This window comes from Arachis hypogaea, chromosome 14 (genome assembly GCF_003086295.3).
Source record: "Arachis hypogaea cultivar Tifrunner chromosome 14, arahy.Tifrunner.gnm2.J5K5, whole genome shotgun sequence".
Lineage (NCBI taxonomy): Eukaryota > Viridiplantae > Streptophyta > Magnoliopsida > Fabales > Fabaceae > Arachis > Arachis hypogaea.
Window position 1 is genome coordinate 12,659,808 of NC_092049.1, and position 20,390 is coordinate 12,680,197.

Genomic DNA, 20,390 nt, shown 5'->3' on the forward strand with positions numbered 1-20,390 from the left:
CTAATTAAATAATAATCATTGTCATTTTGTCACTATCATCACTACACTTTTAAGATGAGCACGTTTTCTATATATCCAATATTGACCATTTAATTCCACATATGCCCCGACTCTCATGCATATAAATATCCCCTCTCCCTGCCCAAGTCTTCATCAAATCAAAATACCTTTCTTATTCCAAAGAACATATCTAAGCTTTTCTATCCCAAAAAACACAGCTAAGAAAAGATGGTGTCTGTGAATGGAATTCGCAAGGTTCAAAGGGCAGAAGGTCCAGCAACTGTATTGGCAATTGGAACAGCAAATCCACCGAACTGTATTGATCAGAGTACATATGCAGATTATTATTTTAGAGTAACCAATAGCGAACACATGACTGATCTCAAGAAGAAATTTCAGCGCATCTGTATGTATTTTTATTAAGCATTCTATATTTGTTTTATTTAATATTTATCAAAGTAAAATTCATTCTTTTATTTTTATATTAATTAATACGCAATAATTTAACATATTATACAACATATCATATTTGCTGCTTAATATTAACAATAATAATTACTTAATAATAAATTATTTCAATAGTTATAAAATAAATTATTTCAATAGTTATAAATTTGGATAAACTATTAAAATAATGAGACATGAACGTTCAAGTCACTATAAAAATAACTCAAAAATAACATTATTATTGATGTGTGTATGTGTATGTCGTTTTCTAAATGTCATCAAGGGTATTGATGGATGTGAATTTCATATTATTATTTCAGGTGAGAGAACACAGATCAAGAACAGACATATGTACTTAACAGAAGAGATACTAAAAGAGAACCCTAACATATGCGCATACAAGGCACCGTCGTTGGATGCAAGAGAAGACATGATGATCAGGGAGGTACCAAGGGTTGGAAAAGAGGCTGCAACCAAGGCCATCAAGGAATGGGGCCAGCCAATGTCTAAGATCACACATTTGATCTTCTGCACTACCAGCGGCGTTGCGTTGCCCGGCGTTGATTACGAACTCATCGTACTCTTAGGGCTCGACCCATGTGTTAAGAGGTACATGATGTACCACCAAGGCTGCTTCGCTGGTGGCACTGTCCTTCGTTTGGCTAAGGACTTGGCAGAGAACAACAAAGATGCTCGTGTGCTTATTGTTTGTTCTGAGAATACTGCAGTCACTTTCCGTGGTCCTAGTGAGACAGATATGGATAGTCTTGTAGGGCAAGCATTGTTTGCCGATGGAGCTGCTGCGATTATCATTGGTTCTGATCCTATACCAGAGGTTGAGAATCCTATCTTTGAGATTGTTTCGACCGATCAAAAACTTGTCTCTGGCAGCCATGGAGCCATCGGTGGTCTCCTTCGTGAAGTTGGGCTTACATTCTATCTTAACAAGAGTGTTCCTGATATTATTTCACAAAACATCAACGACGCACTCAGTAAAGCTTTTGATCCATTGGGTATATCTGATTATAACTCAATATTTTGGATTGCACACCCTGGTGGACGTGCAATTCTGGACCAGGTTGAACAAAAGGTAAACTTGAAGCCAGAGAAGATGAAAGCCACCAGAGATGTGCTTAGCAATTATGGTAACATGTCAAGTGCATGTGTGCTTTTCATCATGGATTTGATGAGGAAGAGATCTCTTGAAGACAAACTTAAAACTACTGGAGAAGGATTTGATTGGGGTGTGCTTTTTGGCTTTGGTCCTGGTCTCACTATTGAAACCGTTGTCCTCCGTAGCGTGACAATATAATACCCTTAATTATATTTTGCTCGTCGTGAAAATTTAGACAAAGATGTCCAAAGTTATTTCTTTATCTGAAGATTCAATGTCAAAGTTTGTAATTGTTAGTGAAATACATTACAAAATTTATATTTAAATTTTTTCTTCCCAAAAATTTAAACTGATTTTCGGATTCACCAAGGATTAAACTCTTGACATTTCGAATCTAGAGTTCTAATATCATGTCATGATACCACTCATCCCAAAAGCTTCAGCTAATGGAAAAAGATAACACTAATGATTATATCTCTAATACTCCCTAAACCTCCATTGTACACATTGTACAAATATTCCATTGGCTCCTCATACTTTCCCTTTGTAAAATATGCGTTATTCCTTTAGACATATACCATAGGGTCACCAAAAGTAAGATAAGTCTTTTTTGCATGAACTCGAATGAAATAATATTGCCAAATCAACTACATTTCATGGTTTCTACCTTTTAATAGATTTTTCTTTTTTAATTTCGCGAAATGTATATGTGAAATTGTTTTGTCCACAAAATTGACTAATAATATATAAAAATATAAATTAATGAATTTTTATTTAAATAAAAACCCAATTTTAGGCACACTATTAATCTAGAAATAGGTGATAACAAAGATAAATAAAAGTCGACAAAATACCGATAAAAGAGATAAAAAAAAAGTTTAAAAAAAAATAATTTTAAGTGTGTTCTATATCTACTATAACCATATAACAATATGTACAAGGGGATCGTCTATTTTGACAAAATTTCCCCTTTTTGACCTTCATATTATTTATTTAACAATTATTTAGATACCAAATAGGTCTCAAATTATATAAGTCTAGTTACATTATATATATTATCACAATGTTTATAGGAAAAACCTCTAACAAAAAATCCTAATGATACCAAAATATTAATTAAGTAGTTGCAACTAACATATAACCAAGAATAATGTATCTAAACTAGTATTCTTTAATTATATCATCGTCCGATCCTTTGGCTGGCGACTGAAGAAGTTCTTGCATTGCTTTCTTGGGGAATAGAGAAATTCAATTGATAAAATCATTTTGAGACTGGGAACACAGTATACTTGAGTTTCCCTGTATCACACAAACCAAGATATTGATACACTTGTAACTAATAACTAACTAATGCTAATTACAGCTATTTACTAACGAGAATCATGCATGGACAACTTTAACTCTTGTCATTTTCTTTGGTATTCAAAAAACCGAATTATCAAAGTAGTAAGTACTTTCCAGACTTCCACTTTCAAGGAACACAAATCCAAAACTAAATCGTAATAAGATAAAAAAAATTGAAACTTGAAAACCTTAGACACTTTTAAATCACAATTTTTAAATACGACATAAAAAAATTTGATCTAAAGTCTGAAATAATTCTATTAAAAAAGGTGAACATTCAAAACCTTGATCTTTGACATCTATTGTTACGTTTTTTTTTTTTAATTATGTGACAAAAATCTATTGTCTAAAATCACTATTCAAAACTGTTACTATAAATAAAAAATTATGACTATAGACCAGTGTTCTGAAAATCGAACCGAACTGACCGGTTTGATCAGATTAATCAGGAACTGATTCTCTAGTCTAGCCGATTAACACAAAAAATCACTTGACAAAAAACTAGTAAAAAAATGGTCGAACCGGCAATAAACTGGTGAATTGATCAGTTTTTTAACGTTTTTTAGAATTTTAATTTTTAAAAAAAAACCTCAAGCGGTCAAGTATATCCGCTAGCCCTCTTTCTTTCTCTCTCACTCATAAAAGAAAGAACCCAACACTAAATACCCCTCTCTCTCTAAGTTACAATGCCGCTAGCCCCGCCGTCTCCTCTTCAAGGGTCTCCTCGCGTTGCCAAGTCTGCTCGGGGCTGATGTTGGCGTCGCCGTCTTTGCCCTCGTCATCAAGCCCGCCTCTGTCTTCGTCGGCGGTGGCCGCTCTAAAGTTGTGTCTCTGTCATTGTGCCATCGCAAACAGAAGTGGTCTCTACAGATCGGTCCTCTTCTCGCCGTCGTGCTCGGAGCTCTTCTCCTTAATTACCATCGTTAAGGTCTCCTCAGAGGTCTTCTCCTCGCTGTCACGTCTCTCACCCACGATTATTGCTTACTCACAGTAGCAACCCTTGCTTTCGCCTTCATCCTCCAACGGTTGTTCAAGTCCACTGCTCTTCTGACTTTGAGTTAATTTTTCTGAAATAATTTTGTTGATTGCTGAAGGTACTTTTAATTTTTTTTTGTTGATTTCTGATTTTATTGTCTAATTGTAATGGATTTTGACTTCTGAATTTATCTTCTGAATTTCTAGATATAATTGTTGATTGTGTTCTAATGATGCATGTGTTGTTGATTTGGGATTCTACAGTTTTACAAGTTTGTAAGTTGTGAATTGCACTATTTTTTTATGAAAATATATTTTCCATTGGTAAAATGATGAGCGAGAGAGTGACTAGTAATAAAAATTCTAGTAGTATAAAATAATATAGTCAATTATATTATTAATTTATTTGTTCAAGCAAGACTACTGCTTAATTAAAGACCGGAATCATATATGGTGGTAGACTCCATTATTGTCATCCACCCACCAAACTCCTCACACATCCAGTCAAATACATTGTCTTTGAATATTGAAATTTATATAAAATGACAAGATCGCCTTAATTATAAATATACTTAAGTACCACTAGTTAATAAATCAGACACAAATATTTTTGCTTCTAAGAGATTTAATTTCAACAAGACTTGGATGTAATGGAAATAATAAGCACGTGTGTGCAACTTTAATTTCAACATGACTTGGATAATGTTAGAGATATATCTATCTATATTATCTTTTTTTATTAGTTTAAATTTTTAGAATGAATGGTATATATCATGATATGATATCAAAATTTTATATCCAAAAATTTAAAATTCAACTCTTGATAAATTCTAAAAGAAAAAAATAAAATTATACAAAAATTAAGTAAATTCAAAAAAAATTTACTTAAAAAAAATTAAAGTATCAAAAATATAATTATTAATTCATTTATCTTTTGTTGTCAACGTAATGTTTTGGCACCAATAGTATCATGATAGATGTAATGGAAATAATATGCATGTGTGCCCAACTACCTACTGGATGCACCTATTCATATCCTTCGTAATTGGATGCAAATATATAAAATATTAGGTAAAAACTCAGGTGAAGTCGACTTCACATGAAGTTGATATTTGAGAGTCGTTAGATGAAAATTTAGTCAAATCAGTCAAATCATTTAACGGCTTTCAGGTATCAACTTTACGTAAAATCAATTACACTTAAGTTTTTATTTTGTTTTTTAAATTTTATAAAACAAAAAAGTAAAAATAGTAAAAATAATAAATTTTTATTTTTTATTTTTATTTTTAATATTTTTACTTTTTTGTTTTATAAAATTTAAAAAACAAAATACTAAAAATAAAACGAAAAAATAAAAACGGAAATCAAACCCGCACCCTTGTCTTCCCCTAACAATTCTGCAGCACAGTACACCCTATCCAACTTTGATTAAATAAACAGAGCCGCCACACATTAAATAAAAAATTTTTATTATATAATTGGATGCATGAAATAAAAGAAAGGAAATCTTTTACAAAAAATAATAAAAAAAAGATAAAATATCTATATTCTTACAACAAATAAAACACGTTAAATACCACAAAATTTTATTTTTTTTATGTAAATTTTTTTAAAAAATTCTTTAATAATATTTTCATGTTAAATGCAAGCTTTCAAAAATTAAGATATTTTTAACCAACCAAATTAAAGTTGACTGAAAAGAAAGAGAGAGAGAGAGAGAGAGAAATAAATACTTTATTCTACCAACCACAAAAAAATGAACCCATACATCAATTACTAAAGACGGAAAGATCTCTAAACAAATATGCCGCCAATCTGGTCCGCCATCCACACAATATCATGAATTAAATAACACTAAAACTACACAATATGTAAGTAACATGTTACATGCACAATTAATCAATCAAAGTCAAAGCAAAAGAATACTTCGTTTTTGAAGTTAACTAATTAAATAATAATCATTGTCACCATTACGACACTTTGAGTTAGCACGTTTTCAATTGAAAGTTCCAATTCACCCATTTAATTCCACATATGCCCCTACTCATGCATATAAATATTCCCCTTCTCCCTGCCTAAGTCTTCACCAAAATACAAAGCACATAGCTAAAGTTTGCTCTCCCAAACAACATAGCTAAGCTTTGTTGTCCCAAAGAACACAGCTAGGAAAAGATGGTCGCTGTTAGTGAGATCCGCAAGGCTCAAAGGGCAGAAGGCCCTGCAACGGTACTGGCAATTGGCACAGCAAATCCATCAAACTGTGTTGATCAGAGTACATATGCAAATTATTATTTTAGAGTCACCAACAGCGAACACATGACCGATCTTAAGAAGAAGTTTCAACGTATTTGTATGTATTTTTTATTTTTACTTTTGTTTTATTTAATATTTATCAAAGTAAAATTTATTATTTTATTATTATATTAATTAATACACAATATATAACATATCATACCAAACAGTAAAAAAAAAATTTTAGTAAAGATAAAAAAGTGAAATTGTCATGCATATTAGTTTCATTAAAAATATCAATAAACTTGTACAACGTATTGGGTAAACTCTAATAATATTTTAAACTCTCATTTTATTATTTCACCATAAAGGATTTAGGGAGAAATGAGAATTATTAGCTATTCAAATACAAGGTAAACGTAAAGAAAAAATTTTGTCCATCGTCAAATATTTTCATAAATTTAAACACTGATAATTAAAACAATGAAAAATATAAACCAACTTATATCCTATAAAAATTGGGTTAGTTTAACAAAATTATATACAAATGAAAATTTACATATTTTACGGTCACCATTTAAATTTTCATAATTAGAAATAATAACTTGTTCAGTACATATATTTACCATTTTTGAAACTTCATCAAGGATATTGATAGATGTGAATTACATATTATTACAGGTGAGAGAACACAGATCAAGAACAGACATATGTATTTAACAGAAGAGATACTGAAGGAGAACCCCAATATGTGCGCATACAAGGCACCGTCGTTGGATGCAAGGGAAGACATGATGATCAGAGAGGTACCAAGAGTTGGAAAAGAGGCTGCAACCAAGGCCATCAAGGAATGGGGTCAGCCAATGTCTAAGATCACACATTTGATTTTCTGCACCACCAGCGGTGTTGCGTTGCCTGGCGTTGATTACGAACTCATCGTACTCTTAGGGCTCGACCCAAGCGTCAAGAGGTACATGATGTACCACCAAGGCTGCTTCGCTGGTGGCACTGTCCTTCGTTTGGCTAAGGATTTAGCTGAAAACAACAAGGATGCTCGTGTGCTTATTGTTTGTTCTGAAAATACTTCAGTCACTTTTCGTGGTCCTAGTGAGACAGACATGGATAGTCTTGTAGGGCAAGCATTGTTTGCCGATGGAGCTGCTGCAATTATCATTGGTTCTGATCCTGTTCCAGAGGTTGAGAATCCTCTCTTTGAGATTGTTTCAACTGATCAACAACTTGTCCCTGGCAGCCATGGAGCCATCGGTGGTCTCCTTCGTGAAGTTGGACTTACATTCTATCTTAACAAGAGTGTTCCGGATATTATTTCACAAAATATCAATGATGCACTCAGTAAAGCTTTTGATCCACTGGGTATATCTGATTATAACTCAATATTTTGGATTGCACATCCTGGTGGACGTGCAATTTTGGACCAGGTTGAAGAGAAGGTGAACTTGAAGCCAGAGAAGATGAAAGCCACTAGAGATGTGCTTAGCAATTATGGTAACATGTCAAGTGCGTGTGTGTTCTTCATTATGGATTTGATGAGAAAGAAGTCACTTGAAGCTGGACTTAAAACCACCGGAGAAGGACTTGATTGGGGTGTGCTTTTTGGTTTTGGTCCTGGTCTCACTATTGAAACCGTTGTTCTCCGCAGCATGTCCATATAATGCGCTTAATTATATATCTCTGCATATATGCAATTATGTTATTTTTTAATAATTTTTTTTACTCTAAAATAAGGTTCTAATGGCTCATATTCTTAGATGAGTGAAAAATTAGACAAAGGTGTCTAAAGTTAATTCGTTATGCGAAGATTCAGTATCAAAATTTGTAATTGTTATTAAAAAATATATCAAATTCTTTTCAATTGATGAGCAGCATGACACATACCAATATTTGGGTTGTAATTTTATCTAAAAACAACTATAAACACCTTTGTATGAGGTTCCATTAAGATAAAGTTTAAAGTATTAGGTATGATAGTACAAGGCTTGATGTTGTATTATGTTTGTAAGTTTTTATATTATCGTGTGTTTGATGCCTCTCATATAATTATCTAATAATGTTACTTTTATTGTCTAATTTTTAATATGTTGTCACTTGTCATACAAGATTGAATATAACAAAATTAATTTTATTGAAAAAGAATACTCATGTTATCTTGTATACTCATGTTATCTTTTATTGATATATAGTTGATTTTGATTTGTTAGATTAATTTGTTCGTGTTTTATTTTTTATTTAGAGAATTTTGATTCTAATTTAAATATACTGATTTTTAGGGATTTTTGTATTCTAAATATATGAGAAAAAAAAAACGTGAGACGTTAATTTCTAAAAAAACACGTTGCTAGTTTGTGTGGTAATATAAAAGAAATGGTGAAATGTGTTTTATGGGTAAATATTCACTTTTTTTCGTAAGATATAGTGTACCTTAACCATCTTTAAACTTCAGAAAAGTCTCCACTCATCAAGAAAAATAGACAGTAATAATAAATATATATTTTATACTATTAGTATTATTATTTCATTACAAGAAAATCACTCATTCAACAACACTTTTTTAAGCTACATTTAAAAAGAGTAGCCTATTCATAGAACTAGAATAAGACCCGCACGATGCGCGGGACGGTAAATTAATGATAGTATATAATAAATATTAGAAATTGCTATGTTTTATAGAATTAAATTAAATATGTGTAAACTAAAGTTAAATTTGAAAGGTGTTTTATTTAAAATAATTTGTAGTACAAAAGATTTGGATGTTAGAATTGTACAAATTAATATTTTTATTTGGTGGTTTGATTTTTGCATTTGCTTTTGTTGATGGACTTAGTCTTCTTATGTAGTGCTCGTCCTCTTTTTTTATTGGTTGTTGTTAGAGTTGTTACTTTCTTCTTTCTGTCGTAGATTCTTGTGAAGGCATATTCATTATAAATTGTTGAATTGTATGCACTTTCTATTGTGTTATTTGTTCCATCTTTGCATGTATGTTCTTCTTCCGAAGATGTGTCTTGAATTTGTATGATTTTCTTTCTCCTTAATATCTTGATGGGTATGTGATCTTCATCTAATATAATCATTTCTAAGCTAAGAGGTTCCTCTCTTCATTTGTGGTTGTTAATGTTTTTTACAGACGAATCACGCAAATTTTGATAAACCAATTGTCTATTTGTTTGGTAATATTGTCCAAGGAATGATACTTCATTAAGTAAGTTTGAGATGTTATGTAGTTTGGAAATAAATTTGTTGTGCTAAATTTGATGTTATTTGAATGTATAGTGATAACTGATAAGAGACTTATATAAGTAGGTCAAATAATATGAAATTTGAATATTTGTAACGTAAAATTTATTATGATTAATAATATTATTATGACATTTATAATATAGATGTTTATTATATTTAATGAGTTATTTATAGAAATTAATTATCGGGGGTTATAAACTTAGGGAGCCACTCAGATAAAGACGCTAAAAACGTCTTTTTATAAAGATGTTTTTTAATAATTAAAATTTAACATATATAATCGATTAAATCGTGTTATTTTTGTCAAAATTAGGCTAGAAAAATTGATCTGACCGAAAAATAGTGAATCAAATATTGAACTGGTCTAAATTAATATTATTTTTTATAGAAAATGACTACAATACCCTATTATAAAAAATAACTAAAATACTTCTATTATACATATTAATTTTGAGAATCCTACATATTAGTCCTTTATTTTTCTATCGTAGGGTTAGGATTTACAATTTTTAAAATTAATATATATATAAAATAAGAGTATTTTAATCATTCTCTATAATAAGGATATTGTAGTCATTTTTTATAAAAAAACATAATATTAATTTAGATCAGTTCAAGATTTGATTCACCATTTTTTTGGTTAAATCAATTTGTTTAGCCTAATTTTGAAAAAAATAATATAATTCAATCGATTATATATGTTAAATTTTAATTACTGAAAAACATCTTTAAAAAAAGACGTTTTAAGCGTTTTTATCTGAGTGGCTCCGATAAAGTTATTGTATAGATTGTTACATTTAATGAGTTATTTTTTTTGTATAGTTTATTTTTTTTTTGCTGATTTGGAAATAATAAGTGATTTGGCAAAAATTGAGTTGTTGATTCTAAAATTTTGCCAAGTAAGCGATGTTGCTGACATGGCATTAGTAGGAGGAGAAACATGTCTTAAAAGTAATGTGGGTAAACTTATGTATCTACTTTTATATATTAAGAATAGATAGGCTACGCTTTATTCTCTGTGGTCTTTTTTTAGAAGAATAGAAAACACAGTTATCACATCTCTTAAAGAGTGTCTCCTTAAATATTAAAAAGATCACTTATAAAGCGTAGCCTTAATTTAATGTCTATGAATATACTTTTTTTTTACCAAAAAAGACGCTTTTCAAGAGTAGTCTAATTGTTATGTTTTAGGTACGCTTCATAAACGTTTCATAATATAAGCGCGCTATAATAACAATGGATTTTATTTTCTTTTCACACCCATGCCCTTCTCCTTCGCAGAAAGCTAAGAGAGTGTTCTTTTGCCGTTTTCTTTCGTTTTCACCTTCATCTCATCATCTCTTCTTCACCGTCACTGCTCATCACCGCGCTCACCAGGTAAGCATTCTCTATCTCATTCTCCATTCTCTCTTCTCGCTCATTCTCTAACTCCCCCTCCCTGTTCAGTGTCGAAAAAAGTGTGTGCACGCTCTGCTCTCTCGCGACCCCTCCTATTTTAACGAGTAAGCACGTAAACCACCTTTTGAAGGTTGATCCGTTGCTCCGATGAATCTATTGAAGAGTCAAGGTTTTCGATGAGGCAAAGCATCAATCCCTAACGAGCGAGGTAAGCGCCTGATGATGATGATGGTGAACAACAATGGCTAGTGAAGACAGAGAAAGTATGTATCAATTTTCAGTTGGTTCTGTGAAATTTGGGGGGTTTTGGGTTTTGATTTTAGGATTTTTAATTGAGAATTTTTGCTTCTGAATCTATATTGTTTCTTATTTTTAGGATTATAAGTTCTGTTTTGGGTTCTGATTTGCCAAAAATAAATTAAGTCAGGGGATCCATGTATTGGTCCGTCAATTGCATTGGGAATATTAGTGCAAAATTGATATATCTGTCTCCATTCATATATAAAATTATAATAATTATTGATAGATAAGTAGATTAAAATTTATATTATTTTAATCTTATAAGAAATGAATAAAGTATATTTTTGTTTCACTTGATTTTTGGTAACTTCGACAGGGTGTCAAATCAAGCTTGTATCAAGATTTCAATTCGAGAAATAAATACGACTCTTCTAAAAAAAAGTGGGCTCGACGCAGGAATTATTAAGCGTTTGTCTCAAAACAAACTACGTCGAAATACTGGTAGCAAATTGTAGCAAATAAAAGGAAGTACAAAAAAATGTAAGCTTTAAATAAATGAAAGAGTAAAATTAAAATTGAAAGAAAGTAAAATAACAATAAAATATTGAAAGCAAAGAAATAAAAAGAAATAAATTAAAATGAAAAAGAAAGAAAACAAAGGAAAATAAAATAAAAATGAACTTCTGGCACTCACATGCACTTGCACTCCATGATCTTCCGTTGCGTCACTGGGATTGAAAATTTTTGCAGAGTTTGGTGTTGTAACACCCTACCATACAAAGTCTTATGCTTAAGTCATAATTCAGAGATGGCAATGTATTACGACCTCTAAAACAAAAATCTAGTACGAATAGTAGTATGAATGATTGATTATAACTAGGAGCCTTTGCAAAAAAAGGGGTAAACAAAAACCGTAACTCGAACGCGCAACACTCTGATCGATAACGTAACGAGCAAAGAAAAGCTAACGCAAGATCATATATATAAGGAGTGTCAAAAACGGGAATATCAAGACTCAAAATCCGGCTGCGAAGATAACCGGTCCGAGCATAATAATATATACATATAATAAAATAAGGAAACCCCAAAGAAAACCCAAAGGGACACAAATACATAAAACCTATTCTCCAAAATCCCCTCTAGAAGGAGTCATCACAGTTTGTATTATTTAATGGAGATAAAAGTATCTAAACAAGATATATAAACCAAAACAGAGTCCCGAGAACAAAGGATCTTCGCTAGTCCAGAAGTCTCCAGCATGCCTCAACGAGAAGCCTCGCGTCCTGCATCTGAAAACCACAAAATCCGCATGGGTGAGAACCAGAGGTCCCCAGTACGGTAACAGCTTCCACATATATAATACATAATAATAGAGGAAAGCCGAAGGCAATCCTAGAACTTCCTCCAGGTAATATCAAAGCTTATAAACAAGCTAAACCGTAAGTGGCAACTGACTAAAGATCCTTCAGTCTAACTAATACTTCCCTTTCCAATTCCTTCAGACCTCCCAACCACCAGCAGGAGTATAATATAGCAAACACAATTATATCAGACAAGAGATTTACAAATAGGAACAGATAAGGCATTTAGGCAATTAGCAAGTAATATGCAGTCAATAGGCAATCTCAAACAATTCATGTAGTATGCTTATGATGCATGCCTGTCCCTAGTGGCTGATGATATCATCTGTCGGTTATAGAGCCAACCCGACAAGTCCTGGTAGCTAACCATTGGACTGTCCCTCTGTCGTGCATCCCCAACTCGAGTTATACTCATCATAAACTTGATCATAATCATGATCCATATCCATCACTCTCACTGGTGAATATTTATCCATCACCATCACTGGTGAATATTTATCCATCACCATCACTGGTGAATATTTATGGGGGCGAGCTCATCCGGGCCTTTCACAGTGCCCGGCCACACTTACGACATTGGGTTAACAGAGCTTCGAGTCTCAACCTGGAGCACATGGTGGCTAGCCATTGCTACTACCCAGGGAAACCGTCATCTCCAATGGTGGAAGTGCAAACATTCACAATTCAATCAACAGCATATATGCATTTATACTTGGCCATAAACATGGCTCCGCCGTAACACGGCAATAATCTAGCCATCCGGCTCACGGTTAAATCCATAACCAGCCAATTCATTAACAATTATGGCCTTTCGGCCCATGGCATAACAAGCACTTCCACCGCCATTCTCCGCATCTCACATTTTCATCTTTGATCCTCAATGATCATTCATTTTTCCCCTTGCTTCACTCGCAAGTTACCACATTCACTAGCCCTTTTTCCTCATGCTAGGCATATCACAATGATTTAAGATATAAGTGGTGAGATCGGAGGCTTAGAAGTATGAAATTTGGCTTTTAAAACTCAAAAATCAACTTTGGGATGAAAACAGGGCCACGCGTACGCGCACTCCACGCGTACGCGCACTCCACGCGCACGCGTGGATGGCCTTAAAACTCATCGACGCGCAAGCGTCATACGCGCGAACGCGTGGGTTGAAAATTAGCCAAACGGCGCGTACGCGTCAGCCACACGTACGCGTGGGTACTCTTGCGCCCCAGGCACAAAACTGGCACAACTTTGGCACAACTCTCGGGAAAATGGCTGGGCATTGGGTGCAGCACATTCGGCGCGCCCGCGCATATCACGCGCATGTGTGGATGGCGCTTCCTGGAAGAACGGCGCGTACGCGCCAAGTGCGCCTACGCGCAGGGGGTCATTCTGCTAAAAATTTTCTAAGTTAAAAACTGCAGAATTCACAGACTCAACCTCCAATCTTCCGACGGTCATAACTCTCTCATTTTAAATCATTTTTCACCCGTTCTTCGAACGGCATGGACATCCCGGATCCAATTTCATTTTTAAACAGATTTGGCACAAATCAGAGATCCGTAGTCCAAGTTATGTCCCATCAAAGTATGCCCAAAAACCATGTTTTCATTCAAAACCACAAAGTGCCATTTTCAAAACAAGCCACTTTCAACTCTTTTCAAAATCAATCAAAACATGCCAATTTCAACCATTCTCTTTGAAATCATTCAAAATATACCAAAATCAACAACAAGCCATCCTCAACTCACACATTGACATTTTACCAAAATTTCCAAAACCACATCCAACCATTTTAACACTTCTCTATCAAATGGCTAAAGGACAAACACAATATCATGTCATACATCCTTTCTCATCCCAATTTCCAAAAATACCATTTCCAATCAGCAATCACTATACATAATCAACATCATACTCACCATCAACATGGTACCACCCACCAAATCAACCTTAATCATCCATCAAGCATATATCACAACATGCATTTCTTATATATCACACAATCAAGGCATCAATATTCATAATCACATATATGAAAACATCATATATCTCAACCATTCAACAACACCAACAATTCAATGCCTATCTTAGGGCCTCTAGCCTAAGTATTTCCTACCACATTACATATTAGATACGGGAAACCGAAACCATACCTTAGCCGATTTCCCAAGCTCAACCGGAGCACTTCCAAACCACTTTTTCTCAAGGTCTCAAGGTCTCAACACCTCCAAGAACAGATTTTGTCACACAAAACCCTCTTCTAAGCTTTCCAAAATCACCAATCAAGCTCCAATATTCACATATACACAACCTAAGCCACAATCATCATACCCATACACAACATCTCAATGCCCAAATCTCATAGAACAACAAATTACACTAAGGTTGAGAATCTTACCACACCCAAGGTCCAAAAAGACAAGATTAACCTTCTTCTTCAAGAGAGTTGGGTCCTATAACATCAAAGAACCCAAAATCTCAACATTTTTGCTCATGAAACTCGAAATCAAGGGCTGGAATTTCGAATAGTAAAACGTGGCTTACCTCAAGATTAATTGTATGGGTTTTGTAGAGCTCTCCGCGGTGAACGCGTGGCCGCAAACGGAGCGGCAATCGGAGCTCTAGATCAAAAGTTATGGTGGTTTGAAGATCAACCAAGGGAGAGAACTTGAGAGAGTGTTCTTCCCCCCTCCATACCAATTTCAGCATGTTTGAGTGTGTTGTGAGGAGAGAGAGTGCTGAAAACTAGGGTTTTGGTTTAGTTTAGTTGGGCCAAGGGCCCACTTTGGGTCCGGTTGGACCGGTTTGGCCTGTTCGGTCCAATCTTGGTCCGATTTCTATAAAATTGGTACCGAAATTCTCGTCTCAATCTCCTCTATCACATTTAGCCATAAAAATAACATTTTTGGCTTTCTAGAATAAATTCTCATTTATGGGTTAATTAGCTGTTAATTAACCGGGTCTTACATTCTACTCACCTAATTGGGAATTTTGCCCACAAAATTCAAATGCAATTACCTGAGAATAAGTGCGGATAATCCGTTCGCATCTCCGACTCAAGTTCCCAAGTATGTTCCTCAACACCGCCTCGACTCCAAGCCACTTTGACTAATGAAACCTCCTTTCCACGCAACCGTTTGATACTAGTATCATCAATTCTGACTGGAGCCACTGGAAGCGTCAAATCTTCCCTTAACTGAACCGATTCGGGTTCTAACACATGGCTAGCATCAGGGGTGTACTTCCGAAGCTGCGACACGTGAAACACGTCGTGCAGGTTCGAAAGATGAGGTGGTAGAGCCATCCGATATGCCACCGGTCCAATCCTCTCCAGGATCTGAAATGGACCAATGTATCGAGGATTCAACTTCTTCGCTTTAATCGCTCTACCTATTCCTGTGGTCGGAGTAACCTTAAGGAAAACATGATCTCCTTCCTCAAATTCCAAGGGCTTCCGCCTCTGATCGGCGTAACTCTTTTGGCGACTCTGCGTCGTAAGCATCCTATCTCGGATTTTCTTCACTTGTTCAGTGGTCTTAGCTATCATCTCCAGCCCCAACAAGCCTTTCTCTCCAGCTTCATACCAACATAGCGGAGATTGACATTTCCTCCCATACAATGCCTCATACGGAGCCATTCCGATGCTCGCATGGTAACTATTATTGTATGCAAACTCCACTAACGGCATATACCGATCCCAACTCACCGGTTGGTCCAAAACACAAGCTCTCAACATATCCTCTAGTGTTTGGATCGTCCTCTCGGATTGACCATCTGTTTAAGGATGGTAAGCTGTACTCAAGCTTAATCGGGTTCCAAAAGCTTTTTGAAATGCACCCCAGAACCTCGAAGTGAAACGAGGATCTCTATCAGAGATTATAGTAGCAGGTACACCATGAAGTCTCACAATCTCCTTTATGTATAACCGTGCTAGCTCCTCAAGGGTGTAAGTCATCCGAATGGGCAAAAAGTGAGCTGACTTCGTCAGTCGGTCCACAATCACCCAGATAGCATCAAAACCAGTTCTAGTCCTTGGCAATCCTGACACAAAGTCCATTGCAATACTTTCCCACTTCCATTGCGGAATCTCTAAAGGTTGCAACATCCCGGAAGGTCTTTGATGTTCAATCTTTACCTTTTGACAAGTTAAGCACTTTGAAACATATTCCGCCACATCATTCTTCATACCCGGCCACCAAAACATCGCCTTTAAATCATGGTACATCTTAGTACTTCCCGAGTGAATAGAGAATCCGCTTTTGTGTGCCTCCTTTAAGATATCTTGCCTCAAAGTGCCAATATCCGGCACAATGATCCTACCCTTGAATCTCCATAACCCATCTTTTTCTTCCGACACTCTCCACTGTTTTCCTTGCTCGATAGCTGGTAACACCTTCCATAACGCTTCATCATTTTCATGAGCCTTTAGGAGTTCGGACTTAAAGTCACTCGAGATTTCTAATCGGCTCAAACACAAGGTTCCAGATACTTCTCGAGCACCAATTTTTAGACTCTCGAATCCGTTGAGCAACTTCTCCTCTTGAAGCATCATCCAAGCCGCATATAACGACTTCCGACTTAACGCATCCGCCACTATATTCGCCTTTCCAGGATGGTAATTTAGCTCAAAGTCGTAGTCCTTCAACAATTCCATCCACCTCCTTTGCCTCATATTAAGCTCTTTCTGATCAAAGAGATATTTCAAGCTCTTGTGATCAGAGAAGACTTGGAACTTAACCCCATAGAGATAATGCCTCCACACCTTCAAGGCAAACACGACCGCAGCGAGTTCCAGATCGTGCGTAGGGTAACTAACTTCATGAGGTCTTAACTGTCGTGAGGCATACGCCACCACATTATGATGCTGCATCAGCACGCACCCTAGACCCTTTAACGATGCATCACAGTACACCTCAAAAGGCTCGTTCGGCTCAGGTAACACTAACACAGGTGCAGTGGTCAACTTTTTCTTCAATGTCTGAAAGTTCTCCTCGCACTCAGGAGTCCAAACAAACGGAGTGTCTTTGCGGGTTAACTTTGTCAACGGCAAGGCTAATTGCGAAAAGCCTTTGATAAACCTTCAGTAATAGCCAGCTAAACCCAGAAAACTCCTTATCTCAGTTACTGTGGTTGGTTGCCTCCAATCCATCACAGCTTCCACCTTAGTTGGATCTACGGCTATTCCCTGCTTACTCACCACGTGACCCAAAAACTTCACCTCACTCTTCCAAAACTCACACTTAGACAGTTTCGCATAGAGTTTCTTCTCCTTTAAAATCTGCAACACGGTCCGCAAGTGTTCCACATGCTCTTCTTCAGTCTTGGAGTAAATCAGTATGTCGTCAATGAAGACAACAACGAATTTATCCAGAAACGGACGGAATACTCTATTCATGTAATCCATAAACACTGCAAGAGCGTTCGTCAACCCAAAAGACATCACAGTATACTCGTAATGACCATAACGAGTCCTGAAAGCGGTCTTAGGGATATCCTCACCCCTCACCCTTATCTGGTGATAACCGGATCGCAAATCGATCTTAGAGAAAACCCCAGCTCCTTGTAACTGATCCATGAGATCATCAATCCTCGGCAATGGGTACTTATTCTTTATGGTGACCTTGTTCAGCTGCCTGTAATCCACACAGAGCCGCATACTTCCATCTTTCTTCTTTACCAGTAACACTGGAGCACCCCACGGGGAAACACTTAGTCGGATAAAGTTCTTACCCAACAATTCCTCTAACTGAGACTTTAGCTCGGCCATCTCTAACGGTGACATCCTATAAGGAGCACTTGAGATTGGTCCCGCCCCAGGCACCAACTCAATAGCAAACTCGACCTCTCGGTTAGGTGGAAATTCCTCAATATCATCGGGAAACACTTCCGGAAACTCACACACTACCGGAATCTGATCCAACTTTTGATCATCACCCGAAACACCAGCGGTTAACAACAGGATACCCTGACATTCGATTCCAGAACAGTTCACCATCATCGAATTCAAGTAATAATTATTCACCACGACCGGCCCTTCTGTATCCTCCGGCATAAAGTACACCGACTTTGTAGAACAATCAAGCAGGACATGGTTCTCAGATAACCATTCCAATCCCAAGATAAGATCAAGATCGATCATCGGTAAGCAGATTAAATTATGGACAAAATCACGCTGCTTGAACCTAAACGAAACTTTCGGGCATCCTAGCCTAGTTACCATGGCCTCATGGGTAGCATTATACACTTTTAAGTCATAACCTAAGGTTACGATCTTCAATCCTAACTCATGGGCTTTCTCAAATGCAATAAATGAATGCGATGCTCCCGAATCAAATAAAGCATTTAAAGTTTGACCAGCCATTTCACAGTTACATCGAATGAGTGTCTCGGATCCCTCTGCACCCACAGCTGAGGTGGTGAACACCCGACCAGTCTGTTGTGCTTTCCCAGCACCTTGCTTTTGCTTCTCCGGACAACTTGTGGCTTTATGCCCCGCTTTTCCACAATTGTAGCACAAACCCCATCCGGCCTTGCATGGTACTCCCGGATGGTGACTTCCACACCTAGTACAAGCTTGATCATTCTGAGGCTGCTTCCCAAACCTTTTCCCTTGGGAGTAGTTGTTGTTGGGCCTCCTAAAAGAACCTCCCCTCTTGAAAGACGGACCTCTAGGTGCAAAGCTCTTCCCTCGGTTCTGTGGAAATGATCCTTTGTGACTTCCTTTCTCAGCGGCTGCCCTCTTCACACACTCTTCAGCAACCCTACACTTGTTCACCAATTCGGAGAAAGTCCTAATCTCCATTGGCCCCACCGAACCGAAAATATCACTCCGGAGTCCTCCTTCGTACTTAACACACTTCCACTCCTCATATTCCACCGGAGTCCCTTGACACATACGAGAGAATCTGAACAGCTCCTCAAACTTGTCAGTATACTCAGATACGGACATAGTACCCTGCTTCAGCTGCAACAATTCAAGCTCCTTGGCCGTCCTAGCAGAAGTCGGAAAGTACTTCTTATAGAACTCCTCTTGGAAGACATCTCAGGTGATATAATCATCACCCTGCTGCAGGAGGCATCGGATTCCTTGCCACCAATGCGATGCTTCCCCAGTGAGCAAATAGGTAGCGAACTCTACATGCTGCCCTTCAGGTACCACCTGCGCTTGCAGTGCTCGTTCCATGGCCTGAAACCATGTATCGGCTTCAGTCGGGCTAGTAGTTCCCTTGAAATTTGGTGGATTAACCTTCAAAAAGTTTGCCAGTGTCATCGGGCCCTGAACTCCACCTCCATCATTACCATGGTTGTTCATCTGTTGACCAAGAGCCTCAGCAGTGGCTTGCATAGCAGCAGCCATGTTCTCCAACGCAGTCATAAAGTTCACCGGGTCATTAGGGTTAGTCTCCGGTGCACGAGCATTCGTATGTCCTCTCCCACGGCCTCTACCGCGTCCACGAGGCGCCATCTGGTTCCTATACACACCAAACAATCGATATTAAGTTGATCAGTCTCAATATCGGAAGTTTAGTGCTTCAAAGTCCCAAATGCATGCTCATGAACGTTTATGCCAACCATATCAAGTAGATATACTAACAGCACATAACACACATACAGAGAATGCACAGAAGCATAGTCAGTCCATTCCTCAGGCTCTACAGGAACGAACTGCTCTGATACCATAATGTAACACCCTACCATACAAAGTCTTATGCTTAAGTCATAATTCAGAGATGGCAAGGTATTACGACCTCTAAAACAAAAATCTAGTACGAATAGTAGTATGAATGATTGATTATAACTAGGAGCCTTTGCAAAAAAAGGGGTAAACAAAAACCGTAACTCGAACGCGCAACACTCTGATCGATAACGTAACGAGCAAAGAAAAGCTAACGCAAGATCATATATATAAGGAGTGTCAAAAACGGGAATATCAAGACTCAAAATCCGGCTGCGAAGATAACCGGTCCGAGCATAATAATATATACATATAATAAAATAAGGAAACCCCAAAGAAAACCCAAAGGGACACAAAT

The 20,390-nt window shown here is 36.5% G+C and overlaps 2 protein-coding genes across 2 annotated transcripts; both read left to right on the forward strand.

Moving 5' to 3' along the window:
• Positions 1-152: 152 nt before the first annotated feature.
• Positions 153-1,887, forward strand: LOC112741558 (stilbene synthase 3-like). Its single transcript, XM_025790577.2, has 2 exons — positions 153-406; positions 768-1,887. The coding sequence occupies exons 1-2, from the start codon at positions 229-231 to the stop codon at positions 1,757-1,759; spliced, it is 1,170 nt and encodes a 389-aa protein (XP_025646362.1). The 5' UTR covers positions 153-228; the 3' UTR covers positions 1,760-1,887.
• Positions 1,888-5,951: 4,064 nt separating this feature from the next.
• Positions 5,952-7,985, forward strand: LOC112741556 (stilbene synthase 3-like). The gene is made up of 2 exons (XM_025790576.2): positions 5,952-6,230; positions 6,794-7,985. The coding sequence occupies exons 1-2, from the start codon at positions 6,053-6,055 to the stop codon at positions 7,783-7,785; spliced, it is 1,170 nt and encodes a 389-aa protein (XP_025646361.1). The 5' UTR covers positions 5,952-6,052; the 3' UTR covers positions 7,786-7,985.
• Positions 7,986-20,390: the final 12,405 nt, after the last annotated feature.

Coding starts and splice junctions, on each gene's coding strand:
- LOC112741558 (XM_025790577.2), top strand. CDS start 229: ATGGTGTCTGTGAATGGAATTCGCAAGGTTCAAAGGGCAGAAGGTCCA. Junction 407..767: donor GAAGAAATTTCAGCGCATCT/GTATGTATTTTT, acceptor TTATTATTTCAG/GTGAGAGAACACAGATCAAG.
- LOC112741556 (XM_025790576.2), top strand. CDS start 6,053: ATGGTCGCTGTTAGTGAGATCCGCAAGGCTCAAAGGGCAGAAGGCCCT. Junction 6,231..6,793: donor GAAGAAGTTTCAACGTATTT/GTATGTATTTTT, acceptor ATATTATTACAG/GTGAGAGAACACAGATCAAG.